The sequence below is a fragment of the Rhineura floridana genome, chromosome 3 (genome assembly GCF_030035675.1).
Source record: "Rhineura floridana isolate rRhiFlo1 chromosome 3, rRhiFlo1.hap2, whole genome shotgun sequence".
Classification (NCBI taxonomy): Eukaryota; Metazoa; Chordata; class Lepidosauria; order Squamata; family Rhineuridae; genus Rhineura; species Rhineura floridana.
In genome coordinates this window covers 215,020,141-215,048,037 of record NC_084482.1, presented here as the reverse complement: position 1 = coordinate 215,048,037, position 27,897 = coordinate 215,020,141, and the positions used below count along the sequence as shown (strand labels likewise).

Below are 27,897 nucleotides of genomic sequence, written 5' to 3'. Positions count from 1 at the left end.
AAGGCTCTCTCCCGCGTGACAATTCGTCCCACCCAAACCATGTGTTTACAGACCGGCAACTGAGGATAACATTTCATGCATCCGGTGAAGGGGCTTGTAGCCCACGAAAGCTGCTGCGGTGACCAATCTGTTCCTCTTTAAGGTGCCACAAGACTCTTTTTGGTTGTGAAGTCCCATGGATTTCAACATAGCCAAAGCATGTACAAAGCGGAAAGGGCTGTAGCACAGTGGGCAGAGCATCTTCCTTATGTGCAGAAGGTCCTGGGTTCAATCCCCAATGGCATCTCCAGGTAGGGCTGGGGAAGACTCGCTAACGGAAACCCTGAAGAGCTGCTGCCCATCAGCAGAGCCAGATTATCCATTAGGCTTAGTAGGCTGAAGCCTAGGGGCCCAGAGCTCTTGGGGGCCCGTGCATAAGCTAAAAAAAATTATTGCAGGACAAGAGCTTCCGAACCGCCCGCCATCCCCCCGCTTCACTTACTTTTTTCTCCCCTGTTTTTTGCAGTTTGCCATCAATCAAGATGGCGGCCAAGGTTTCCCTAAGGGGCTGAAGCGTCTGCCGCCATCTTGGTTGATGGCACGCATGCGTGCTACATGCGCGCATTGCTGCCATCAACCAAGATGGCGGCAGAGGCTTCAGCCCCTTTGGGAAACCTCGGCCACCATCTTGATTGATGGCAAACCTGCACGCGCAGTGCACGCAGCCGCAAAAAAGCGGAAAGGTAGGGAGAAGGGCCCCCCAAACACCAATCAGCCTAGGGGCCCTCCTCAGCTTAATCCGGCCCTGCCCGTCAGTGTAGACAATACTGAGATAGATACAAGAACATTTCCTTCATCGCTTTCTCTGGAGGGGGGGGGAGGTCTGGCTGGAAGAGGATGGGATTTTCTGTCGGGGGTAGGGAGAACAAATCATAAAAACAAAAGCAGATGGGACTCTTCATGGTTAGCTTCCTCCATTTTCATCTGGAGAAGATTTAAAAAGGTGAGTCCCCAAATCTTCCAGTCTGCAAATTCAAAAGTGCAGGGTCCCTTCATGATAGTCACACTCATCCACCCTTTTTTTTTTGCTAGTGGGATGAGAATGAGATCCTTGTTAATGCCTTTCCCCATAACAACAGATGTCCTTAGGAGGCAGTCAACATGAAAGGGGAGAGCATTAGCTACTGAGAAGAGTCTTCTCAATGGCTGACTCACCTCCTTTCACTCTGATTGGCTCCAATCAGCAGGAAAGGACAGGGAAGCTGGTTAGAAGACTCTCCTCAGTGGCTCCCTTTTCATGCTGATTGCCTCCGAAGATGCTGGAGACATAGGGACCCTGCTCCCAAAAAAGTAAGTGGTCTAAGACCCCCTGAGACCCTGGAAGACGACGCCCCTGGTTGTATTGTGAATTGTGGCTGGGTATTTGGCCTGCAGCGTGATCAGCTCTAATTCAGGATTAGACAAATTGATGAAAGATAACGCTATCAAAGGCTGCTAGTGGATGATGTCTGTGTTACGGCCATCAACGGGCTGGATGCCTCTGAATGCCAGTTGCTGTATGGTCCCATGAGATGTAGGGGACACACCACTGGGAGGGATGTTGCACCTTCTGATTCTCAGCCAGACTGAAGGCTTTGATCCATAGACCTCACTTGAAGGAAATTCCTAAATAAGAATGTGTCTTAGCAGTCAGTTGCCTTTCCCTCTAGGGGATCACCTAGTTGCTATCCAGACTCATCTACACTTTCTCAAGGAAAGCCTTCCTTTCCTGAAACTGTTAAAAATGGCTCACCAAACAATATTTTGTCTTTGCAGGGCTTGATAGCACCTCCAGTTAGGACAGCCTTTGGCAGACAAGGGTGCTGCCCAGGCTGATAGACACCAGGGGCAGTAGCCGTGACAAAAGGCTGGGGGGGGCGCCAAGCAGCCCACCAGCTGATCGCCAGCGGCCTCACTGCTGATCAGTTCGCTGCACTGCCCTGGCAGCAAGCGGCAGTAGCCACAAGAAAGCCTCCTCAGGCCTTGCCCTTTGCTTCATACTGCCTCTTGGGTGCCCGTCCCTCTGCCTGGAACAGCCTTTCCCAACCAGTGTGCCTCCAGATGTTGTTGGACCACAACTCCCATCAGCCTCAGCCATTGGCTGAGGCTGATGGGAGTTTCTACAACATCTGGAGGCACACTGGTTGGGAAAGGCTGGCCTGGAACGTCTTTCTCCTCTCCTCTCTGGGCTACTTGCTTAACTTTCCCTCCCAAATCCCTTTCAGGGGGACCACGCTGGCCCCATCTGGCCTGTTTACTTTTTTTAAATTCGGCTGTCCAGCTGAAAAAAGCTCCGGAGCACCTTACAGCAACCAGGAGCAACCTTGCTCTCAGGCTCCCTGCACCTGCTCCTTCTCTGGCCAGCGCACGAGGCCAGGATGGGGCTGATGCATGCCTCTACTGCTGCTCCTGTGTGAGATGGAGATGGCTTGTGAGCTCCAGGCTGCCTGGGCACTTCCCCCAAATCCCCGACTTGCAAGAATCTGCTTGGTTCCTCAGTAGTAACTGCAAGGGACATTGCACAAAGATTAAGAATAGTGGGGAGCAGGGCCAGGGGGGCAGCCTCTGGTCTTGGTGGGCTTAAAGGCAGGGCTGCTTAGCAGGGAAGGGGAAGGAAGGGCACCCTGCCTGCTTCGCACTTGCCCTCGGCTCAGAGCACTCTCAAACGTCCAGGGCAAAGGAGATCGGCACAGACCTGGCCCTGAACACCACGCTGTACCGGGCTTGTAAGAGCTTTTAGGTTTTTTTTTTTTAACTTTTCTCCCTCCCCTTCTTTCCTTGTAAATTATTTTGCCCCTCTTAAGGATGAAAGAAGGAATGTTTTTTGCACTCTGCAGAGCTGCTGCCGCCGCCTGTTTATTAGTTTCACATTGAAGTGGAAATTCTTTCCGGAGTGACCGGAAAGATTGTATCCAAAAAAAGAAAACAATTGCAAAGTATAATGATCCGATCCCTTTATGAAAGAACTAATGGTCTCTTTCGCTGCTTCATGTTTAACTCTTACGGCAGCTTGAATTCATGGAAGGGAAAGATAGTTATGTACAATGCAATAGGAACCCAAATTGTAGCTGGATATAAGCTCTTATATCATGCCGCTTTTTTCTTTTTTAAAAGGTATCCCTAAATTTGGAATGGCTGCCCTTTGAGCACATAGTGTATTGCCATCTCTGTCAATAGTTGGGGAATACCACTGCAAGGACATTAGACTGCATTGACGGTGCAAGGAGATTTCAGATAATTCAGAGGGCAATGTTACATTGCATTATTTCTAGAGGCTGTGTGTGTTTCCAAGCACACTGCATGTTTTCCTAATGGAATACTGAGAATTCATAATCATCATCACTGACCATTGGCCATGCTGGCTGAAGCTGATGAGACCTGGAGTCAGGTATCTTTAGGGCCACAGGTTCCTCACTGCTGCTTTACAGAGGAGGGCTATAGCCATAAGCCAATTAGATCGGGGTAGCCAATGTTGTGCCCTCCAGATGTTGCTTGGCTACAACTATCATCCCTGATCATTGGCCATACTGGATGGGGCTGATAAGAGTCAAACAACAGTACAATAGCAACTGGAAGGCACCACGTTGGCTACCTTTGGCTTATGCCATCATAAATCTGTTTGTCTTTAGGGTGCCACAAGACTTCTGCTGCTACATACTTACACTGCCACCCTTCTGGAAATGCCCTACTTATGTATGTATATATATGCATCCTTTTTTCCCCCCCAGAGAGCCGGTTGTTAAACATTTGCCAGCACACCATTGATGACATCTATGTATTTATGATCGAGCAGACTAAAAACCTGTATCACATTTCCTCAGAAGCAGAGCTTGGAAAAGTTACTTTTTTGAACTACAACTCCCATCAGCCCTGTCATGCCAGCTTGATCCCCTTAATTATTTTCCTGGGTCACTGGTAACAAACAGTTAAACTTTTTGTATATTTTCCCATCTTGGTGACCTGGTGATTTTACAGCCCAGCTGTATCAGCTTGCAGCAATTTGGCACCTGTCTATCAGTAAGAGGGGCCTGGTTCCGCCAAGGCCGTAAAACTCCTTCGGCTTGTTATAGGAAATCAAGAGGAACGGCGCCAGGTGCTGTGGGAACATCATTTCATCATTCCTTTGATGAAAATGTTAATTAGGTGATTGTTTTCAGCTGAGGCAGGGATTTTCTCCATAAGAGGAGGCCTCAGACTCTGGGCTGTGTTCCGCTTGCAGGCACCACCTTGCTTATGGTGATGCTCTGCGGTGGCTCCATTATCCATCCTGACTGGCAGACCCTGAGGGGAAGAACGCTAACTTCCAAAAGATCTGAAGCTTTGTAAGTATAGCTGAGGCAGTTAGCTTTGTTATTTTCATTTTGTGCCAAGGACCTTTTGTAGATTGTTTTGTATTATACCTTACCCCTTTGGGTGTATGGTCCTAGGAATTGATTTGCTGCTCCTAAATTGTTTGTATGTACCTTTTTACCTTTTGTACTCCTTTTATCCCTTTTCTTATTTTTTTTCTTTTTAAATAAACTTTACTTATTTTAAAGCAACGTGTGTTTATTCCAGAGAAGGGATTCAGTTCCTAATTCCAGTCCTGGCTGCTTGACCATACTACCGTGTACTAGAGGAACGTTTTTGCCTAAGACCTCTGAAGGGGCCAGGAGGGTATTTAGTCTCTGGTCCTGAGAGGCTCAGATGTTCAGTGGGCTCTGGGGTTCCCTTCACCCCAGAGTAGTTAACCAATAGAAGGGTGGTGGCAGTACTACCGTGCAGGGTTGGTGTAAGCATACACAACCTTAGCAGACGAGGTTTGCTAGGATCAATTGTCCGAGGCTGGGAATTGATTCCTGGGACAGTAAAAGTAGGAGGAGTGGAACTCCCTGCTTTCACTACATGTTGGCAGCGTTTGGGATCGAAAAAGGACTGAACCTATCTCTGGTTAAACATATTTTTGAAAAAGGTACAATTTGGAAGAATTAAAATTGTTTAAGGTTCTGGCACAAAGGTTTGTTGTTTTGGAAAGTCAGGATGGCTACAAGATCTAAACAAAAGAAGGCATTAGATCAGGTTGCTGCTGAAAGTAGTGATGAGGAACAAACAGATATGTTATCTCAAGGCAATTTTGAAGCAGCAGGAGGCAGCGCAGAGGGGCCGCCAGTTCAAAGCTTTACTCCGGAGGGAGAACAAGCACCGTCGCCTGTACAGGGTCGATGGAGTATGGATAGTCAAGCCAGCCAGAGTGGGGGTGTGCCACCCATGGATATGTGGGCAGAAATGCACAACTTCTTCTCGAAACAGATGGCTCTTATGACTACCCTTGTACAACAACAACAAGCTTTTGCCCCACCAAGCCAAGGACTGAGGTCTGGCAGAGTGTGTTTGGGAGGAGCAGATCCAGCAGATTTTCCGTTTTATCAAGCAGGAGAGGATATTTCTGAGTTTTTCTTAATCTTTGAGCAAGCGTGTGTGGACCAGTCATTAGATAAAAAATACTGGATGAAAATTCTACGCACTCAAGGAAAGGGAGAGTTGAGAAGTCTAATGTGTAAACTCCCGAGAGAGCTAGCTGATGACTATGAAAATTTTGTAAAATTGGCAACAGCACAGTTTGCGCTATCCACTAGGGCGTGTTACCAAAAGTTTGAGACTTTGACAAAAAAATCAAAAGAGACGTTTTCAGCATTAAGCGCTGGTACTGCTCAAGCTATGGACTTGTGGATTGCAGCTGCAAAAGCTAATACTTTTGAGCAGTTAAGGACAGTGTATACTCTGGAGAAATTTTACAAAATGCTGCCAAAAGAGCTTGCCGCGGCTGTGCGAGGCAAAAAGCCAAAAAGCTTGCAGGAAGCAGGTCATTATGCTGATGAACTGGATTCCTTTCAGGACAAAGAGGAATTGCCTAAGGTATATGTTAAAAAGCCGGGCAATTTCAAAGGAAACCAACAAGCGGGAGGAGGAAGTGAATGGAAGAAAAAGACGTGGCCACCTATAGCCAAGCCTGGGGACAGAGGGGAGGGTTCTGTTCCTGCTGCTGTTCCTGTGCGTCCGCCCGTTTACCAACAGAGTAAAGCAGTTTTGGAGAATTTATGCTTTTTATGTAAGCAACCGGGGCACAGAAAGGACCAGTGTTCCCAAATGATTAAAAAGCAGAGTATGGGCAATAACAAAGGAACTAAAGTAGCTGTGGTACAGAGAGCCCGTGATCATGAAGAACCAGGAGGGCGGTCATCTCCAGAAATTTCCCATTGGTCGTCTTCTGCTTCTAATTCCGAAAATGACTGGGAATTTTTGGCTCCTAGCGCTGAGAATAGCCCCGTCACCCAAAGGAGAGGAGGCAAAAAGACTCCTGCGGTGAGTGTTATTCAACCGGGAAAAAAGAAGGGGGGTGGAAAGAGGAAGCCAACCCAGGAACTACTCCAGAATGGGAAGGGAGAGAATGGACGACTCCCTGCAGACCACGCTAACTATTCCTGTTTGCCTGGCCAAGTTGCTTGGTCCAACAAAATGTTTAAAGAGACTATTTTTGTGAATTATGTTAAGTTAACTGCATTCCGTGATTTGGGAAGTGAGGCTTCTAGCCTATCTCGCCATTTAATTCCGCCTGAGTTAATTTTATCAGGGGTTAAAGCATCAGTACATGTCTATGGGATGTCTAATAAACTTTGTGATGTGGCTGATGTCTGGATTTCATACAAAAACTGGTCGGGAAAACATAGAGTGTTAATTCATGATTATTCTGACCAATTTTTTGATTTCCTGTTGGGAAATGATATTGCCTACACACATTACTTACATAATCAGAAGACTGGGGATGTGAATGTGAATGTTTTAACTCGAAGTGCAGTTAAGAAATTAGAACAAGAACCTGATATTGAAATTTTGCCACTAGATGGTGCTGTGACACAAGAAGTCTGTGATCTAAACCAGCCGCTGCCAAACAGAGCTGGGAATAGGGCTGATATTGCATCTCCTGAGGAAAGTCTGGAAGAGTTGAAATTAGATTCTGTTCGTTCTAAGGCGTTCAGGGAAGCTCTCTTACAAGATGAGAGTTTGCAAAAATGTAGGGAGGCAGCAGTAAATGCTCCCTTGGAACTGTCTAAATTTGTGACAGTAAGATTCTATTGGAAAAATGGGTTGTTATACAGAGAGCATGTGCTGCAGGGTGCTTCTGTGGATTGGAAGCCTGTTAAACAACTGGTAGTACCATCAGCGCATAGGCTGGAAGTGTTGCAATTGGCTCATGATGCTATTAGTGGGGGCCATTTAGGAATAAAAAGGACTTTAGCACGAGTAACTCATTGCTTTTATTGGCCCCAGATTGCAAAAGGGGTGCAAGATTTTTGTAAAAGCTGTTTGACATGTCAGTTAGTAGGACATGCTCGTGATCACCCCAAAATGCCTATGCAAGTTTCTGAGATCATAGCAGAACCATTTGCCAGAGTTGCAGTGGATATTCTTGGTCCACTGAATGTGACTTCCAGTGGGAAGAAATTTATTTTGACTTACATCGATTATGCAACCCGATTTGCTGAAGCAGTAGCTTTAAGTAGCATTACTGCCACGGCTATTTCAAAGGCTCTATTAGAAATTTTTTCTCGGTGGGGATGCCCGAAAGTTATTTTGTCGGATCAAGGCCCAGGTTTTGTAGCTAAACTAACTAAAAAGTTATGGGAGATTGCTGGGATAGAACATGTGACGTCTGTGCCTGGACATCATGAATCCAATGGACTTTGTGAACGTATGAATTTATGCTTGGGGAAAATGCTAAAGGCTCATGCTTTAAAACATTCAGGCAACTGGGATGTGGCATTGCCGTTTCTCATGTTTGCCTATAGAGATACTCCCCAAGCCAGTTTAAAATACTCTCCAAATCAGTTGGTATTTGGGAGAGATATTGCAGGTCCCCTGTCTTTATTAAAGGCAGATTGGGAGGGGAAGATGGAATTTTCTTCTGTACCAGTAACCACGTATTTGCAAAACCTGCGTGAGACCCTAAAAAATGCATTAGAGACTGCTCATGAGAATTTAGCAGAAGCCCAGCAACAGCAAAAGGCTTATTATGATTCTCATACTAAGGCACGTCGTTTTGCAGTTGGCTCTGAGGTTCTGGTGTTAAAACCTCAACCAGGGTCTAAATTGTCAGTGGCCTGGACTGGGCCTATGGTTGTTAAGGCACAATTAAGTGATACCAGTTACTTATTGGCATATCCTAATTCAAATAAGAAACCACGGGTTTACCATATTAACACCCTTAAGCAATTTTGGTCTAGGGCAAAGCTGGTCTTGGCCTGCACTAAGGTGAAAGAGCAGGAAGAAGGATTTGTGGACCTAGTGGCAGAAAGTCAACAAGAAGGGGGTATTGATGAGGCTTTTCTGCCTGATAACTTGGCGTACGAACAGCGTATACAACTACGCCAGGTTTTGGTAGATTTTCAATCTTTGTTTTCTAGTAAGCCAGGAAAAACACATTTGGCAAAACCTTCCATTCTGACCGGCGATCATCCACCAATGCAGTCCTCCCCTTATAGGGTAATTTTTATGATTATATTGTGGCAGTTTTCTTATTTGATGTCTTCTAGAAGCGATGATATCAAAGGTGTTCAACCTTTGATGTCATCTTCCTCGAAAAGGGGCGTGTCATGCCAGCTTGATCCCCTTAATTATTTTCCTGGGTCACTGGTAACAAACAGTTAAACTTTTTGCATATTTTCCCATCTCGGTGACCTGGTGATTTTACAGCCCAGCTGTATCAGCTTGCAGCAATTTGGCACCTCTCTATCAGTAAGAGGGGCCTGGTTCCGCCAAGGCCGTAAAACTCCTTCGGCTTGTTATGGGAAATCAAGAGGAACGGTGCCAGGTGCTGTGGGAACATCATTTCATCATTCCTTTGATGAAAATGTTAATTAGGTGATTGTCTCCGGCTGAGGCAGGGATTTTCTCCATAAGAGGAGGCCTCGGACTCTGGGCTGTGTTCCACTTGTGGGCACCACCTTGCTTATGGTGATGCTCTGTGGTGGCTCCATTATCCATCCTGACTGGCAGACCCGGAGGGGAAGAACGCTAACTTCCAAAAGATCTGAAGCTTTGTAAGTATAGCTGAGGCAGTTAGCTTTGTTATTTTCATTTTGTGCCAAGGACCTTTTGTAGATTGTTTTGTATTATACCTTACCCCTTTGGGTGTATGGTCCTAGGAATTGATTTGCTGCTCCTAAATTGTTTGTATGTACCTTTTTACCTTTTGTACTCCTTTTATTCCTTTTCTTATTTTTTTTCTTTTTTAATAAACTTTACTTATTTTAAAGCAACGTGTGTTTATTCCAGAGAAGGGGTTCAGTTCCTAATTCCAGTCCTGGCTGCTTGACCATACTACCGTGTACTAGAGGAACGTTTTCGTCTAAGACCTCTGAAGGGGCCAGGAGGGTATTTAGCCTCTGGTCCTGAGAGGCTCAGATGTTCAGTGGGCTCTGGGGTTCGCTTCACCCCAGAGTAGTTAACCAATAGAAGGGTGGTGGCAGTACTACCGTGCAGGGTTGGTGTAAGCATACACAACCTTAGCAGACGAGGTTTGCTAGGATCAATTGCCCGAGGCTGGGAATTGATTCCTGGGACAGTAAAAGTAGGAGGAGTGGAACTCCCTGCTTTCACTACAAGCCCCAGCCAGCATGGCCACTGGATTCGGCTGATGGGAGCTGTAGTTGAAAAAAGTAACTTTTCCAAGCTCTGCGAAGCAATTTGCATAGAGTTGGAAGGGGCAAGGAGGAGGAGTTGCAGCAGTGGGCACTCAGAGTGTTCCAAGAGAGGCTCTTAACAGTGCCCTAAGTGTTTTTCCCACTTATCCCTAAGTAGTGATTAACATCAAAATGTATCACGTTTTTCCTTTGTTATTGTGTCGCACTCTATTTCCCAACCCAACGTTGGAGATTAGTAACAATTCTGTACTACCATAACTACTTTCAACAATGTTGCAACCTACATATTTTTTTTAGTGCACTGAGAGAAATCAAATATAAAAAAGGCTGTGCAAGACCTCCAAAGCATTTTTAACTGCAGCACAACCTGAATTTGATGCTATGCGATTGAATCTTGAAAATAGCAGCTGCCTGGAAGCACCCACAGTGTCCTTCCATGTGTAATGTTGGATTGCTTCTATCCAGGGTGATGATGGTGGTGGTCATAGAAGCATACAATAGCAGAGTTGGAAGGGGCCTAAAACACCATCAAGTCCAACCCCCTGTGGTGGAGTCCAAATACTTCCTCTAGGCTGCTTTTCAGAACTGCAGGCTCCCTGGACATCTCATGTCTTTTTCTCAGGAAGTGGAACATACCACCAGTGCTTGTAATGGTCCCTCTAAGATCTACACAAATGGTCAGTGTTGGTTCCATATATGGTGTTTGTGTGCCTTGGGTTTGTTTGTGGCCCCTCAACTTCCTTGGCACTGTCACTGCTGACCATTTACTTTCGAACTGTGAGCACTCAGTTCCAGTGGTTTTTTTAAAGAACTTTGTAACTAAGGAATAGTGCCTGGTTATCTTTTTTCCTCCTCCCTCTCCGTCCCCTTTCCTTTTGTGCTGTATCTTCTAGACTGCAAGCTGGAGGAAAGGGGTGGACTTATCACTGACATATGCAAGCTGCTCTGAGAAGCTCCCACCCCCCAAGTATGGGGCCTGCATGGCCATCCACAGAACGATAGCAAGACAAGTGCAGGCTCTTCCTCCCCTTGTCACCCTTTGCAAGCTTGTAGAAATCCAACAAGGCACAACTGCAAAGAGGAGGAGGGGCAGCAGTGGGCTCCTTAGTGGGGCGTGGATCTTGGCAGATGCCTAGTGGTATTGACACCTGATGTCACCCCCCTGAATAGTACCCTTATTTCATTGTTTGGTTGTCAGTGGTGAGTGGAGCAGGAATGTTGGAAGCTCAGCTCCAATGTTTTTAAAAGACATTCCAGTGTTCTGCTTTTTGCATTAAATATATGTTGGAAAAGTTGCTCACTTGTCCTTCTATCTGTTTATAAACAATTAAAAATGAGCCTGACTGCCATGAGAAATGGCAGGGCCTGTGTGCAACATGGTACGTTGACATGGTTCAATGTTGTATCCCCTCATCCTTCCTCCATGGAGGATTCGGAGGCACACATAGGTGTGGGTTACCCCTTTTTATCTTCATAATATCCCTGGGAGGTAGGCTAAGCTCAGACAGTGATTGACCCAAGGTTTACAAACTGGTTTAATGTATTTTCATTATTCTCTTGCCATGTCTCCAGAAGGTTGGCAACCTCATTTGAGTGCACCTGGACATGAGGCTGCTGAAGAACCACGGGGAACTTTCGGCAAGTTGTCTTTGGGGGGGATGTTTTGAACTGTGATAGCTACTCGTGCAATAAAAGACTATTTATCCATGCTCAGATTTATGTCCTGGATCAATGTGTGCCATCATTGTGAATAATACCTCTAACATGTAATCTTGTACACTCCACAGACCCAGCAGTGCACAACTTTACAGCTACCCTGTCACCAGCAACTAGTCTGGCTGAAACGAGACAAAAGAAGCCAAAAGGAGCACATTCAGAGACCTAATGTCAATATTGGTTTGACATTTCCTTCTGCTGCGGACAGTACTCAGTAGCTGTGTAGGGCCTGCTCAGCTTGCCACAGCCGCACAATCACAAGCTTCCTTGTGCAACACTCGTAGCTGGTGGGCAACAATGCTCCTTTGCACTAGGCGTCTTGCCCAGGTCAGAAGTTGTGGCAGGGCACATAACCATATAGACACTTAATGCACTGGTTAACTTTAGGCCAGCCCTGCAACCAAGGAGACCTGTGCAGGGGTTAGAAGGCACAGAATGTCCTTCAAGCCATTCTGTCCTCCCAACCACGCTGCTTGACGTTGCAATTGTTTGTTGCCTCAATGTATAAATAAAGAGAAACCTTTTTTGGGGGGGATGATTGAGGGACGCTGCTTATCCAAATGTTCTGTGTTTCAGGTTTGTTTTCCAACAACAAAAAAAGGGGCATACCTGAATCATTGTCCTGTTTCTGCCCATGGGAGTGGTCCACAACCAAAGGTTTCACTAATTCCCCACAAAGCATTTTAATGGACCTGCATATATCACTGTTTCAAGAAAGTTGATGTCAACCCTGAAGCTGTGTGTATATCTAAGAAAATTTAATATGCAGTAAAGAAAAGACCCATACGTCTGATTTAGTGAAAAAGCAGTAATACAAGCAAACATAACTAGAGGGATTCTTCGCATAGAAGTCTTTTGAATCATCCTTTTATCAGAGGGAGAGATGTAAACTGGGGATACAAGAAAGGATTTTGGGTAAAAAATTGGAATTAACAATAAAGACGGAACTCATAGTGCCAAAGCAAAATATATGATAACATTGAACATATTACACAGGTGTTAATTGGAGAGCTGTTTCCCGAATTAAAAATTGTTGTCCATTATAGAGTGGGCTATAGCAGCTCTAACCTCATTCCTCATTCCCTCAGCATGCATTCCGGATGTCATTTCTGCAGAACTGCTCCGGGTACGCTGGCAGTTCCAACTCGTCAGACACATCAAATACTTCCGGCAGAATATGTCCTCTGCTCTCACAAATGTTGTGTAATACTACACAGTAATTTACCACACTAACAAAGTTTTCCTCAGCAAAAGGAAAGGCGAGCAGTTAGATGTCTCCACCTAGATTTTAAATGTCCAAAACCCATCTTGCAGTTGTGCAGCTGGCCACCATAGGGCTTCATCAGCCACCTGTGCATTGGGTAGGCGCATCAGCAAGGATGAGTGTAGGCACCTGAACCCCCCTGATTGTTACTGTGGGGTTCCCAGGTACGAACACCCCAGCATCCATTGCTTGATAGATTGCTGAATTCAAAAAGGCAAAGGAGTCATGATTTCTCCCACTCCAACCAACCTCAATGTTTATGAAACGTGCAGTGTCACAAGTCCCTTGCAATAATATCGAATAAAAACCCTTGCGGTTTATTAATTCCTTGCCCTGTCAGGTGCGAGCCATTATTGGAATGTGTCATCCCTCTACAACCCCAACAACCTGGGGGAATCCCATGGCCATACAACCGTCCATTATCGGTCACATAAAGAAATCACACATTATTCCTGTTGTGTATCATTGCTGTTGCACAAATACGATATTTTAATACAGAGTAGGGACCCCCCCCATGACTACAAAGCCGGGGATGGGGGCTTCTCCCTTTCTCTCTACAAAGCAAGGAGGCCACTTTGGCTTTGTAGTCCTGGGGGATCCCTGGTGGACCATCCCAACAGGCCTGCTCTGCACCTTCCCCCTGTGGCCCTGGGAGACCCCTTAAGCTAAATGCACAACATGGGGAGGGGGGAACTCCCCAGAAGATTTCAGGAGGTGCCACCGATTGATGCAGCGCCTGGGAAAGGCAGAGGCTCTGTCCACCCACCCCCTTTGGGAAACCAGGAAGGGGGGGTGTTATGGAGGGGCTCTTCCTATGGAGGATAGTGCCCCCTCCCCTCACCCCAAGCTGCCTTCCTCTCCAGGAATTTTGATCTAATCAATTGGAGAAAGTGACAGAATTCTAATACATTTGTTCAATGCTTTTCAATGGGGCTCTTTCACACTTCGGGGGTTCCCCCCCCCAGCCCTGAGCTGAGGAGAGAGAGCCAAGAAAAAAAAGTTGTGTGCCTTTTCTTCCGGCTTCTTTTTCTTTCTTTCGCACCCCTCCTCGTCCCCCCCTCCAAACACCCTCCCAATCTGGCACAAGGCGGTATCCTACCACTGCATGAGCGCTGGCTTCAAGTGATCTTGCAGAGGAGATGGGTTTTATTTATTTATTTCTCCCTCCGTGGGGGGGGGCCGCGGGTGCCTTGTCACGCCCCCCCCACCTCCAACCCATACCCCCATCCTTCTTCTTGGTTTTATACACACACACACACACACAAAATCAATAATTCTTCCTTTGAAATTGAGCGAGATCGGGTTTTTAAAAAAAATTGCAACCCCTTTCTTTCTTTTTCCTTCCCCCACCCGGAAGTCTAGAAAAGCGGGGACACAACAGAAACAGCTGTGAAGTTATTGTGAAGTTATTGTCAGTTCCTAGAGTGGGACTCGAAGGGGATTGTCAGACCGCGGCGGGCTTTTTACAGGCTGTAACTGAAACATATTAATGAGATAATTTGTTGTTAGTTTAAAAGAAACAAATACAGCCACTTCAAGGCTTCGCCCTCCGCCAGCTCCTTCGCTCATACTTCCCCTTGGCCGCTCGCCCTTCCCCGCTGCCTGCTCGCTTGCTGGCCCTCCCCGGCAGGGGAATTCTTGCCTTGCACCCTCTTGCTCAATCGCAAATTCAAATCTGGCGCTTTTGCATCTAAGCGCCTGAGCGTTAGTAGGCTTGGTTGCAAGGGGGGGGGGACAGCACAGGTCATATTTTGCGAATCAATTGCCTCATGGGGTGGAGGGAGAGGTGGGGCTTTGGGAAAAACCGAAAAGAATGTCTTTAATGTGTGGGCGCAAAAAGAGCGGATTTCTTAACGTTTTTAAACAGCGCGCAAACAAGACAAGTGGGGACTACCCAATCACAAAGCGAATAGGGAAAATGAGGATTATCCGCGGACTTTGGAGATGTGGGCGGTCCATGGGAGGTCCTTGGGCGGGTCTCCCTGCCCCTTCCTCATTCCCATCCAATCATGTATTTTCACTTTAGCTCATGTGCTCCAATATGGTGGTGGTGGGGAAGCCCGGGAAAAGTGAACCAATCATAGCAATGGGTTGTACTGCGCAGATGCAAAAATGCGCATTTTGTGCGGAAGCAGCTGTTACCCAGACACGTTGTAGGTAAGGTAGAAAGAAGTGATTGCCAGCCGATTGCATCTTTCTAGTGAATAGTCTCAACGGTGATAGTGGAGGCTAGATCCTGGCGGGTATTGTTGTGTGGCTCCCTATACGGTAAGATGAGTTTTGAAAGCGCCAATAGGATAGACCGTGCAGCCCTCCTCTGTGCTGTGGGCTGGAGAACTCCTTGGCCGAGCGGTGTGACTGGCACCTGGACAGGGCCACGGGCCACCGCGGAGCCAAGGAACAGCAGTTGCCCCGGCAGCCCCATGCTATGTCCAGCTTCCTCGGCTCTGGCGGCGGCGGTGGGGGAGCCTGCTTCGCAGCAGCTGCACTTGGGGAGTTTCGGGATAGGAAGCGCCAGATGTAGCCAGCTCAGCAAGGTGGGAGGTGGTGGTGTCAGCGGCTACATTTCCCCCCATTCTGGAAACACTGTTAACAAGCCAGGGCTTGGTGGAGGGCGATCTCCCCCTCCCCCGTCCCACCTCTCACCAGCCTTTCCTAGCTAAGGAATCCCGCCAGGCTGCTGGATCCTTTGATTCTTTGGGGCTGCTGCTGGTGGTCCCGAGTCCAGGGCCTCGCCTCCCCCCTTTTGCATACACACACACGTTTCCCTCTCCTCCTCCCGCCGCTGCCGTTTCTGCCGCCCTGGGGCCATCCTTCCCTCCAGAATCTATTGCTCCTGCTTGGACCTTTGCGCTTGGCCGCAAGAGCGTGAAATTTGAATTTAAGGCCAGCGGCAAGGCAAGGGCAGAGATGGGAGCGTTTGCACTGGCAGGCCAGGGTGAGTACAGAGAGAGGGATGCGAAAGGGGAGGGGAATCATTGAAGCCTCCGGCCCCCCCTTTTGCACAAACGCACGTGCACACACAGGCACACACACACAGACATTTCCCTCTCCTCCCCGCCTCCGCCTTTCTGCGGTGCCCTGGTCGGATCCTTCCCTCTAGATCTACCATTTTTCCTCCTCCGTGTTCCCTCCATTTCCATTCTTTGGCAGGCTCCTGGGGATCGGGAAAGGGCTGCGAGTGGTGCTGGGGTTTGCCTTTGGGTTGCACCGGGGAGGGCAGGGCAGCATCCTAGCCTATAGGCCCACACCCTGGGGCCAAGCGCTCCCTGCTTGGCCCATCCTTTTGCATGTGGTTTGAGGCTGGATGAGAAGCGTTGAGAGTGCTTCTGTGCGGGCAATGGTTAGGGCCGCACGGACCCCATTAAAGGAGAGTGTGTAAGACACTGAGATGAACCGTTGACATGCTTTGTTATCCTTTCCTGCAGATTGGAGCAAGACAATCCGACTGCAAGGAGGTAAGACAGTCACTGAGAAGACTCTTCTCAGTAGCTAATACATTCCCTTTTCATGTGAGATGCATTCGCATGAAGAGGAGGCTCCTTTTGGTGTCCTTGTAAGCAGCCTCTTATGCAAGCTGATATATACCAGTTTCTGTTATTCTTACCTAGTCGTGTTGTGTACATACATAAATTGTTGCCTTTTTAGCTAATGCTGGTTTTTACAAGTATATGTATTTTACAAGTCTTTGCATATTGCTGGGGAAGGGGGTGGAAGGTTTTTTTTATATATATATATATATATATATATATATATATATGAAAATGGCAAGACAATCCCTTCAAGTCGATAATTTCAACCGTTTCTTTTTCCCATGCCACTTTCTAGGTAGGGGAGACAGAACACATCCAGCAGGAAAGGCTGTCCCACCCGTTGTTAACTGCATCAAAGCAGAGTGCAGAGAAAGGAAAGGAGGGGGACAGAGAGACAGGAAGTAAATTCCAGAAAAAGGGGATGGCACAGCAAGGGCTTGTCTCTCCTGATGTTGTGGCCCAGGAACGTGTCAGTGGAGCTAGAGGTCCCAGCTGGCGTTCCTGCGAGGTCTTGGATTTGTTGGACATTTGGGGGGAATCAGAGGTACAAGGACAACTCCGAAGTAGCCACCGCAATATTGACACCTTTGAAAACATCGCTAAGCAGATGGCGAGCAGAGGGCACTTCCGGACAGCCAAGGAGTGCAGAAACAAGACCAAGGTCATGAGAGGGGAGTATCGCAGGGTCGTCGCCCACAATTCAAAATCGGGAAACAGTAGAACCACTTGCCCCTATTATGAGCAACTGCACCGAATTCTGAGAGGGGATGCTAGCGTAACGCCACTACGAGTGTCCAGGAGTCTTCATGTTCGTAAGCACAATGACGCTCTGCAGCCTGCATCGTCACCCAAGAATGTAACAACAGCAACAGCTTCGCCTGCACCAGTCTGTCCAGAGTCATCGCGGCTAAATGAAATGACAACAGTCAATTTAAGTGACCTCGAGGAATGTGGTCTCTCGCGTAAGTGCTTCTCCATTGACCCCTATTTTGCAGTTAAGGGCAAAATGGTTGCTTAACATGCAGTGGAGTGCAAAGTGGTAGGGGGAGGGGCAGCCCCGGCAACAGTCAATAAGGGGGTGATCCAGCGCGTTGTCCCCCTGTTCCCTCATGGTAGCGCAGTTCAGGGGTGTTTCTTCAGCGCAAGTCTAGGGCAAGCACTGCGAATTCAGACCTGCGAGTGATGGGGGGGGTAGAAGTGTATCGAAAGCCCTTCTTGGCTTTCCCCCTGTGAAAAAGTACAGGAAGGGGGCTTATGTGTAGCGGTGTACCCATTTTTTCAATTTATGTCTTTATTTATTGATTTTATATACTGTCCCATAGCCAAACCACTCTGGGCGGTTTACAGTAAGTGCAAAGCAGAACAGAGCATCAACATGTGCATTTGGCACTGCTTTCTTTGGAATGCCACAACCGATATTAATTTGAATTAATTTTGAAATAACATGCATGGTGACAGAAGTTGATATTACTTTTGCCTTGCAGAGACAGAAACAGCACCAAATGAAGATCCTGGACATGTACATAGAGATGAAGACGTGTGCGCTCGGCAAGCAGGTAATCTTAGTTTTATCCCATCTAGGGAAATCGTTTTGGTCTGCCATTGCCTTCCTCTGCGGATGAGTGGCCTTGACTGGCAAAACGTCACACAGTGACCTTCATGGAAAGGTGGTTGTGTAACGCTGGCCACAAAACGTTACCGCTATACCGCAATGCATCTGATTTTTACCATCAATGGACAGAAAGAAGGAAATGCAATTTCTTCCCTGGCGGTGACTTGGGTAGCGGCTCTCCTTTCTGTATCTCCACATTGTTTTTCTTTCTTCTTTGCAGTGCAATTAACGAGGAGGTCATTGGTATACACATACACAGTCTTCTCTGCTACTCCTGCCTCTTACACAAACACCACTGTGTTTCCATAGCTTTCGAAAGCAACTTTTAGAAGTACTACCCACATCAGCCCAATCCATTGGCCCTCCAGACTGGCACCTTGTTTGAGTTGTATTTGACAAACCACAATTCTCCACGCTCTCCCTGTTCCGAAATATGCGTACAAGTAATGGAGATCACCAGTTTTTTTCTCATTGCAAACATGTTTTGTCCTAACATTTTACCTGTTCAAGTGCTACTACTGCCAAGTCCTCTTACAAAAATTTTCCCACGCTATCCTGTCACCTGAATCATTCCTTGGGGAAGCAATGTCTAGTGGACTCCACCCCAATCACATCAAACTCTGGCAATTGACACGCAGTTACACCAACAGTGCTCTGCTAACAATGGCCATTAGTGTGTTCCAAGGTGCTGCACGTTTTTAGGAGACCCAATATTCCTCTCACCGAACCATAATTCCCTGAGCAGACTGCAAAGAGGGACTGATTGTTAAACTGCCAGGACCACTACTGCTGTATGTACCCAATCACTAATCGTATCACAGACTGTATTTTTCGTTTAACTGTTTTATCGTTCTTGTCTCGCCATGTCTCCGGAAGGTTTGGAAGCGGGTGCGGCTCAACCAGAACATGAGGATGCAGAAGACGCACGTGGAAATGTTGGTACGTGGTCTTGTGGGAATGGTTCTAACTGTAACTGACAGTTAGTCCTGCTATGTAAGAGAAATTATGGACCCTCTTGTTTGTGTCAATGCTTGCCATTATTTGTGAGAACACCGCTAACATGTAACGTTGCTCAATTCACAGACCCAGCCATACACAACCAAACAGCGACCCTGTCACCACAAGTTCGTCTTGCAGAACTAAGGCGAAGGAAGCCAAAAGGAACCCGAACAGACATGCTCCTCATGTCCATACTGGAAGAGGCAAAAGAGGACTCTCGTCGGAGAGAGAGAGCGGCAGCAACAGAATACGAGGACTTCATGATGCTAATGAGGGAAAAGAATGACCTTTTCCGTCATCGACTTTCCAATGTGGACGATAGAGCTGCTCAGAGCATGCTGGACAGAAACATGTACTTAGAGAGAATGGATGGAATCCTCTCGACAGTAAGTGCCGTTGCGTCTAGTCTGCAAACATTGACCCGCACTTACCGGGAACAAAACAATACTGTTGCAAGCGGTGGCAATGTAAGTGCGAATGCGGGGAGAAACATCACACAAACCACAAGTGGGCCACTGCAGCAGCTTACAAAGGAGGACACTCTCTGCTCAGATGTGCAGCGCCAGCATTTCAGGCAGTTCTGCTACCAGGAGGCTGAGGGCCCCCGAGAAGTTTGCAACCGACTCCACAATTTCTGCTGTCAGTGGCTGAAGCCAGAGCACCACACAAAGAATGAGATCTTGGACCTGGTGATCCTGGAGCAGTTCCTGGCTGTCCTTCCACCGGAGATGGAGAACTGGGTGAGGGAATGTGGGGCGGAGACCACTTCCCAGGCAGTGGCCCTGGCTGAAGGTTTCCTCCTGAGCCGGGCAGAGGAGAAGAAGCAGGCAGAGCAGCAGGTGAGAGAGAGTTTCATCCTGGTCCTTTCAAGGGGCTCATATGGAGGGGAAGGAGGAGACCTTGAAGCAGGGCTGTGGAGTCGGTATGCCAGACCGTCAGCTCCGACTCCTCTATTTTTCTACTGTCCGACTCAGACTCCTTCATAAGTGGCAAATGTATATTAACTAGTAATAACAAATTTACTGTAGTAAAATGGTAGCACAAGGCATTTCATCACCACCACGTGAATCCAGTGCTACAACTCCCATCAGCCCCAGGGATTGGGCTCGTGGGAGTTGTAGTTCAAAAAAGTAACTTTTCCAAGCTCTGGATTCACGTGGTGGTGATGAAATGCCTTGTGCTACCATTTTACTACAGTAAATGTGTTATTACTAGTTAATATACATTTGCCATTTATGAAGGAGTTGGAGTCGGTACTTTTCTACCAACTCCGACTCCACCCAAAATTGCTCACGACTCCGGCTCCACAGCCCTGCCTTGAAGCACTCTATACTTGTTGAACCCTTTCTGGAAAACATCCATAGAGGAATCTCCCAAACTCCCCAAGGCCTTTTGCTTCTATCAAGCCTTTTCTAATCCTTCTCTGTTACCCTTGACATTTCAGGTAAATGGTTTCTCAGCTGAAGTGGTCACTGATTTCCTGGAGTCACAGGAGGCTTTATCTGAGGCCAGAGAGACTCCCCTGCAAAAGAGGAGCATTTGGGAGAGTGATGGACTTGCCACTTTGCTGGGTAAGAATTCTTGATCTCCCTCTTACTGCTTATGCCAGAAATCCCAGGAATTCTTTTACGTCCTCCTGAACCTTGGGAATTGTGGGGAGAGGCTTCTCCCCGGCCTTTTTCACAGTTCAAAAATGATTTTATTTTCAATATTTGAGGATGTAAACCACTAGTTTACTAGGTCACTAGGCCAAACAAGAGATGGATTGATTCCATAAAGGAAGGCACAGACCTGAACTTACAAGATCTGAACAGGGTGGCTCACGACAGATGCTCTTGGAGGTCATTGATTCATAGGGTCGCCATAAGTCGTAGTCAACTTGAAGGCACATAACAACAACAATAACAAACCACTAGTTGGATTCCTGGCCAACAACACAAATTGTTCTTTCTCACATAACTGAACTGTGCAGTGTGTAGGAAGAACCAAAATATGTACGATGGATAAGATATTTTGCAATGTCAGGGCGTACTTAAACATTTGTCACTCATCCTCTGAGACAAGCACATGCTGCTAGCTTCTCACCACCTTCCTCTCTCGCAGAGGGTGAAATGATGCCGGCAAGACCTCCTCAGCCATCTGAACTTCGTGATGGAGGGGAAGCAGCTGTTGTGAATCCGGATCAGGTAGGGGGGAAGGATCAGTGGGGTGAGAGGCTGGAGGCAGCCTGAGTGCCTCTGTCCTCTGCTCACCTTCCTGGGCCTGAACAAATCTTTCTCTCTTTGCTTCTGTCAAAGCTGCCTGCTAAGGAGACTGTGATTGCCACTTGAGAAGGTCTCATTTCTGCAGGATAGTATCCAGCCTCCCTTCTTTGATGAGTGTTGTTGATTTTGGTAGTCGGTAATATTTCTGTTATCTCTAAAGTGTCAAATATTTCCTTTCCTCTCAGCGTCCCGTGCCCTTTGAGGAGGTGGCTGTGTATTTCACGGAGGAGGAGTGGGCTTTGCTGGATCCTGACCAGAGGGCGCTGCATAGGGAAGTCATGGAGGAGAATTTTCGGATCATCACCTCTCTCGGTAAGGCTCCCTGGCTGCATAGTTGATGATGATATCATTGAGTAACTATAATAGCGATCATTTTTGCACATTTCCTATAATCTAGCAAGTTAGAACTAATCTAGCAAGGTTTTTAAAAATATTTATTGATTAAAGCAGTCATGTCTTGCTTTTCCATTGAACAAAAATCTACAAGGGAGCAAAATGTTAAAAGCATAACATAATGTATGCATAGCCAGCAGCAATTCAATGAATGAACTTGGGATCATAATGCATGCCAATGACATGCTCTGAAAGATCGTCCCACTCCTTATATACCTAGTCAGTCACTCTGCAGGTGAGGGCCTTCTCACCATCTCATCCGGAACTCTGTCCGCACAACATATGAATCGGGCCTTCAGTGTCGTGCCGTCTACCCTTTGGATTCACCTCCCTAAAATATTAAGCGGGTTCCACCATTGTTCTGTTTTCAGCCTCTGCTGAAGACCTTCTCTTCCAACAAGCCTTTTAAGTAGATATCTTTATCCCAGGCTGCGTCTGTATTAGAATTGTTTTTTTTAGATTTTTTAAAAGATATTTCCTTTTAAATATATATTTTTAAGGTGATTTTAGAGTCTTATCATTTCTTGTTTGCCACACTGGGCTCCTTTTGGGAGGAAAAGAGGGATATAAATTTAAATATAAATGAATAACGTTATGTTCTGCCCCTGAATAACAAGGCCATTTCTCCAAACAGTTCAGAAGAGAATACATTGGGTTGTTCTGTAGTTTACCTGAACCCTGTGGGGTAGGCTAGTGCGTGTGAGAGAGGGGTTTGGAAAATATAGTAATGAGCACCTTTGTGTATTTCTCATATTTTAGTATTTCAAATTCCTTTTTTCTTTTTTTTTGCGTTCTAGCAGGGTTTCTCTGTTTTTAGTGATTAAAACATTTCCATTTAAGAAAAATCCACAAGGGGCAAAATGTTTAAACCACATCATAATGTGAGCAACTTAAGTCAACAGCAGGAAAAAATCAAGCGCATGTACTGAATGGAGCCATTGTAGAACCCCAGAAGCCTGACAGAATAGCCCTGTTGTAGCCATTGGCCCATCTAACCCAGTAACGTCTGTTCTGACTGGCAGCTTCTCTCCAAAGTGCGATGCTCAGCACATTCACATGATCTTTTATTTAATTTAATTGACTGCTCTGTTTTTGGTCATGTATTATTCTTTATTGTACGTCGCCTAGAGTGACAGGATTCTACCTGCCAGATAGGCGTCTTATAAATTGCAGATAATAATAATAATAATAATAATTCAAGGGCTCTTTCCAAGATCATTTAATTAGAGAATTCAGTTATTAGATGTAGGATTTTCCATATGGAAGTAGCATGCTCTGCCACTGAATGACAGGGCCTTTCCTTTTTATAATATTTCTGTCCTTCCATTGCTCCAAACAGTTCAGAAGAGAATGGATGGGGTTATTCTGTGGTTTAACTAGACCACAACCCTGTGAGTTAGGCTGGTCTGAGTGATTACTCAAGGCCACCCAGTGAGCATCATGTCTAATAATGTTTTTAACCCTTTTTAAAAAGTTTTTTTTAAAAAATGTTTTAATGCTGTCTTGTTTTAATGTATTTTAAGATCTGTTTTTATGATGTTTTAGGGTGTTTTAGTGCTTTGTTTGCCGCCCTGGGCTCCTGCTGGAGGAAGGGTGGGATACAAATTAAATAAATAAATAATCTGGAAGCTGAACTTGGGTCTTCATTGTCCTAATCCAACAGTCTGAAGAACACTGCTGTCACCTAAGGTGTAAACAGAGGCAAATAAATGGATGGTGTTAGAGTGTCGTGTGTGTGTGTGTGTGTATTGCAGCAGAGTGTGGAATTAATTGGTCTGTTAAGACTGGTTTGTTTATTATTTAATTTGTATCCCTCCCTTCCTCCCAGCAGGAGCCCAGGGCAGCAAACAAAGCACTAAAAACACTTTAAAACATCATAAAAACAGATCTTAAAATACATTAAAGCAAAACAGTGTTAAAAACATTTTTTAAAAAAAGAACTTTTAAAAAGGGTTAAAAAAAATATTAAGCAATTCTAATACAGATGCAGACTGGGATAGGTCTCAACCTAAAAGGCTTGTTGAAAGAGGAAAGTCTTCAAAAGGCGCCGAAAAGATAGCAGAGATGGCACCTGTCTAATATTCAAAGGGAGGGAATTCCACAGGGTAGGTGCTGCCACACTAAAGGTCCGTTTCCTATATTGTGCAGAACGAACCTCCTGATAAGAATCACCCTGTTCAGATCTTGTAAGTTCAGCTCTGTGGCTTCCTTTATGGAATCAATCCATCTCTTGTTTGGCCTTCCTCTTTTTCTACTCCCTTCTGTTTTTCCCAGCATACTTGTCTAAACAGTTAAGACTGGTAATTAAGACCAGTAGTTAACTAGTAGTTAAGACTGGTAGTTGGTATCAGTTAAGACTGGTAGTTGAAAGAATAAATAAACAAGGTTTATTACTACAAAGAGGTAAAGCCAGGACTGGATTATCCATTAGGCTTAGTAGGCTGAGGCCTAGGGCCCGGAGCTCTTGGGGGCCCGTGCATAAGCTAAAAAAAATTATAATATAGATTTTTCATTATGTACAAAAAGAAAATGTTTGCACTTTGCAATCGCATTCATAACGTTCTAAAAGGATGGCTTAAAAGACATAATGCACACCAGCCAAATAAAAATGGTCCATTAAACATTTTATTTTTCATAATGGGTGTGCGCCTGTGCGCTGCGCCGATATTTATTATTGATTGCTGTTTTTAATCTTCGCGGTTTGTGGCATGCATACTGTATATATAGGCAGGGTTCATTGTAAGGGGTTTGAGAAAAATATTACCTAAGAGGAGAAGGGCCCCCCAAACACCAATCAGCCTAGGGGCCCTCCTCGGCTTAATCCAGCCCTGGGTAAAGCCATACATGTTGAAGCAGCCATGCAGCCTGTATGTAGGGAGCCATTACTAACTAACTGAGAACAAAGACAGGAGCAGAAGGGAGGAAGGGAAGGAGCAAAGCCTGCAGAAACAACAAACACTAAATTTAGAGGAGGAATCAGCAGAGGGAAGAATAGAACGCCTTTCTGTCTATCACCCTGCACTGGTTCAGGTCACTTGTAACATGCGTTGATGCTTTACTCCCAACAAACATCTTCCTCCCAGCTAAGGCTTTTCAGTTCTTCCTTTATCAAAAGCATTGTGGTTGTTCAGTGGTTTCAGGTTCTTGTTTCCTGACTTCTTTGTAACAGGTCATAAATGGGAAATGGAGATTCAGGGAGAACTACACAAGCTGTTCCCAGAAAGAGCCACGTGTATAAAGAGGGAGCTGAAAAAAAGGAGAACTGAAGAAGACAACAGGAAAGAAAGAAATACATGCTGTGTGTGTCAGAGAAATTTCAGTTCTAAATCAACACTGAAAGCTCATTACAAAATCCACAAAGGAGAGAAACTATACAAATGCTTAGACTGTGGAACGAACTTTTGTCAAAATTCTGTCCTTATTTCCCATCGAAGGACCCATACGGAGAAGAAACCATATAAATGCTTGGAGCATGGAAAGAGCTTCTGTCAGAAGATACATCTCGCTACTTATCACAGAATTCACACAGGGAAGAAACCATTTAAATGCTTGGAATGTGGAAAGACTTTTACTAGAAGTACAAGTCTCACTATTCATCAAAGAATTCACAGAGGGGAGAAACCATATAAATGCTTGGAGCGTGGAAAGAGCTTCTGTCGGAAGGCACATCTCACTATTCATCAAAGAATTCACACAGGAGAGAAACCATTTAAATGTTTAGAGTGTGGAAATAGCTTTTGTCACAGTTCTAACGTAATTTCCCATCAAAAGAGCCATACAGGAGAGAAACCATATAAATGCACTGAATGCGGAAAGAGCTTTTGTCGGAAGAATAATCTCGCTGCTCATGAAAGAATACACACAGGGGAGAAACCATTTAAATGCTTGGAGTGTGGAAAGCACCTCAGTTCCAAAAAAGATTAATTTCTCATCAAAGGATTCACATACGGGTGAACTCATAAAATGCTTGGAGTATGGGAAGAGCTTCAGTAATAAGATACATCTCATCAAAGGATTCAGGGAACTGAGGAAACTAAAAGTGGTTAGAATATGGAGTGCTATTCTGTTACAGCTATTTCAGATTGGAGCTCAGATGGTGAGAGGGGGCTGCGGAGCTTCTGCTTTGGCTTTGTTGAAAGGCCAGCAATGTTTGATTCCTCCTTTCCTTAAACTGGGCTGGTTTTTCACCACCTCCCAATCGTTTTTCTTTTTGTGCTGTGTCTTTTTGATTGCAAGTCTGAGAACAGGAACGATCTTATTACTGATACAGTATTTGTAAGCCAGTCTACGAGATTTTTTTGTCTGAATAGCAGGTTAAAAATGCTTCAAGTAAATAAAATGTTTATTCTCATTCGATTACTGATCAGCTTTGCAGAATATGTTTTGTCTTTTAATCTCTACCCTAAACAAAGGATCCCTAATGATATTAGTCTTGTCATTATTTGTACCACAGTGGATTATCACCTACCATATAACCACATTATAAGACAGAACATGATTGACAAGAACAAGACTGCTTCGACATATTCAGTTCTTTCTTTATTTTCCAGAATTTGCCCAAATGTTTGCAAGGATTGATTCTGAGCCCACTGGACACAAGATTTGTTTGCAGAGGGGGGGGGCAGAACAGAATCCTTCCCTTTGCCCATGACATCCTTGCAATCCCATTCACTGCTATTGATTAATTACTCAATCAATCAATTAAATTTCTATCCTGCTTTTCCTCCTGCTAGGAGCCCAGGGCGGCAAACAAGCTAAAAATCACTCTTAGACATCTTACAAAACAGACTTTAAAATATATTAAAACAAAACATCTTTAAAAACTCTTTAAAAAGCTTTAAAAACATCTTTAAAAGCAATTCCAACACAGATACAGACTGGGATAAGGTCTCTACTTAAAAGGCTTGTTGAAAGAGGAAGTTCTCCATTAGGCGCTGAAAAGATAACAGACATGGTGCCTGTCTAATATTTAAGGGAATTCCAAAGGGTAGGTGCCACTGCACTAAAGGTCCACTTTCTATGTTGTGTGGAAGGGACCTTCTGATAAGATGGTATCTGCAGGAGGCCCTCAGCTGCAGAACGCAGTGATCAACTTAACTGAACTAGGCAAAATTCAGTGGAGTGAGTGAGTGAGCAAACACCACGTAAGAGTTCCAGGCAAGGTGCCACTGGAGAGTAATTTTCTGTGGGAGATACCCCAGGGAGAGGTGTAGGCATGGTGTGAGGCCTGGGCCTTAAGGGAGGAATTCTTCCTGAGTGAGTAGTGGAGGCCAGCAGCAGGCCAGCCCCAGAAGACCTGGCAGACTGAGTCCCAGGAAGCAGAAAGAAGCTCTGCCAGAGGGAGGTTGGAATTTGGAGGGGGGTACTCAGGAGAAGCACAACCCGATCCCTATCCCCATGTAAAAAATTGAAGCACATCTGTCCTTGATCCCAGGAGGAGCCACAGGCAGGAATTCTAATGTGGTCTGCACCTGCAATGCTTCTTGCGCGTGGCCCCCCCAGCTTTGTACCCACATGTATGGGTCCTTGTAGGGGGCAGTAGCAGGACCCCCAACACCACACCTGCACCAGGCCCCATAAATCCTCTCTGGGTGGCCCTGAAAAGCTGATTGGGAGGGAGGCAATGAGGACACCCCTCATCCAGGGAGGCTATTTTGCTTGGGGACCGTGTGGTGGTCCAGCCACACCTGGAGGGCCAAAGATCCTCCAGTCCTGTTTTACAAGATGATGATATATAAATACTTTTAGAAATAAATAAACAGGGGTGTAGTCATGCAGGGGCTCAGGGTTTTTTACAACCCCTTACATTTTTGGGAGCAGGGTCCCTATGTCTACAGCATCCTATGAGCCAATCAACAAGAAAGGAGAGTGGATTAGCCACTGAGAAGAGTCTTCTACCTTGTCCTTTCCTGCTGATTTGGAGCTAATCAAAGGAGGTGAGTCATCCACTGAGATGACTCTATTCAGCAGCTAACTCTCCCTTTCATGATTTTTGGCTCATAGGGATTCCTGCATTAACAAGGATCTCTTTCTCAGTAAACGAAGAAGAAGGATGAGGGTATGACTGTGGCTATCATGAAGGGACCCTGCACCTCTGACTTTGCCACTACTCTACTGGAAATAAAGGAGAGGGGTTTTGGCCTGGTGGAGAAAGCAATACAAACAACCCCCAGCGCCTTCCCTGCCCGGTTTCCTCCTGGGGAGAGGGGGAAAAGAGGCACGCCCGGGTGGAGGCAAAAGGCTGTTCCCTGCGCAGTGCGCGCTTCTTGGACAGAGGAGGATAGTGCTTGGCCGCGGAAGGGTTAAGGACACTGGACTGAATTCCTAGAGAGGAAGGGGATTTGGGGTGGAGGGAGGGGGGAGGCTGCGTCCTCCCGAGCGACTCTCAAGCCGCTTCCGGCCGCGCCTTCTAGGCTGG

General features: G+C 46.0%; 1 protein-coding gene across 4 annotated transcripts; it reads left to right on the top strand.

Moving 5' to 3' along the window:
• The first annotated feature begins 14,766 nt into the window (after positions 1-14,766).
• Positions 14,767-25,835, top strand: LOC133381535 (zinc finger protein with KRAB and SCAN domains 8-like). Of its 4 annotated transcripts, none has more exons than XM_061620746.1 (10): positions 14,768-14,835; positions 16,107-16,136; positions 16,507-17,173; positions 17,696-17,767; positions 18,700-18,762; positions 18,907-19,661; positions 20,267-20,393; positions 20,926-21,008; positions 21,272-21,398; positions 24,649-25,835. In XM_061620746.1, exons 3-10 carry the CDS (start codon positions 16,633-16,635, stop codon positions 25,401-25,403), a joined length of 2,523 nt encoding a protein of 840 aa, XP_061476730.1. In that variant the 5' UTR covers positions 14,768-14,835; positions 16,107-16,136; positions 16,507-16,632; the 3' UTR covers positions 25,404-25,835. The 4 variants fall into 4 exon arrangements, with proteins under 4 accessions (XP_061476732.1, XP_061476730.1, XP_061476729.1 ...); XM_061620745.1 differs by lacking the exon at positions 14,768-14,835 and adding an exon at positions 14,842-14,946; XM_061620748.1 differs by lacking the exon at positions 16,107-16,136 and having other exon boundaries at positions 14,767-14,835.
• The last annotated feature ends 2,062 nt before the right edge of the window (positions 25,836-27,897 follow it).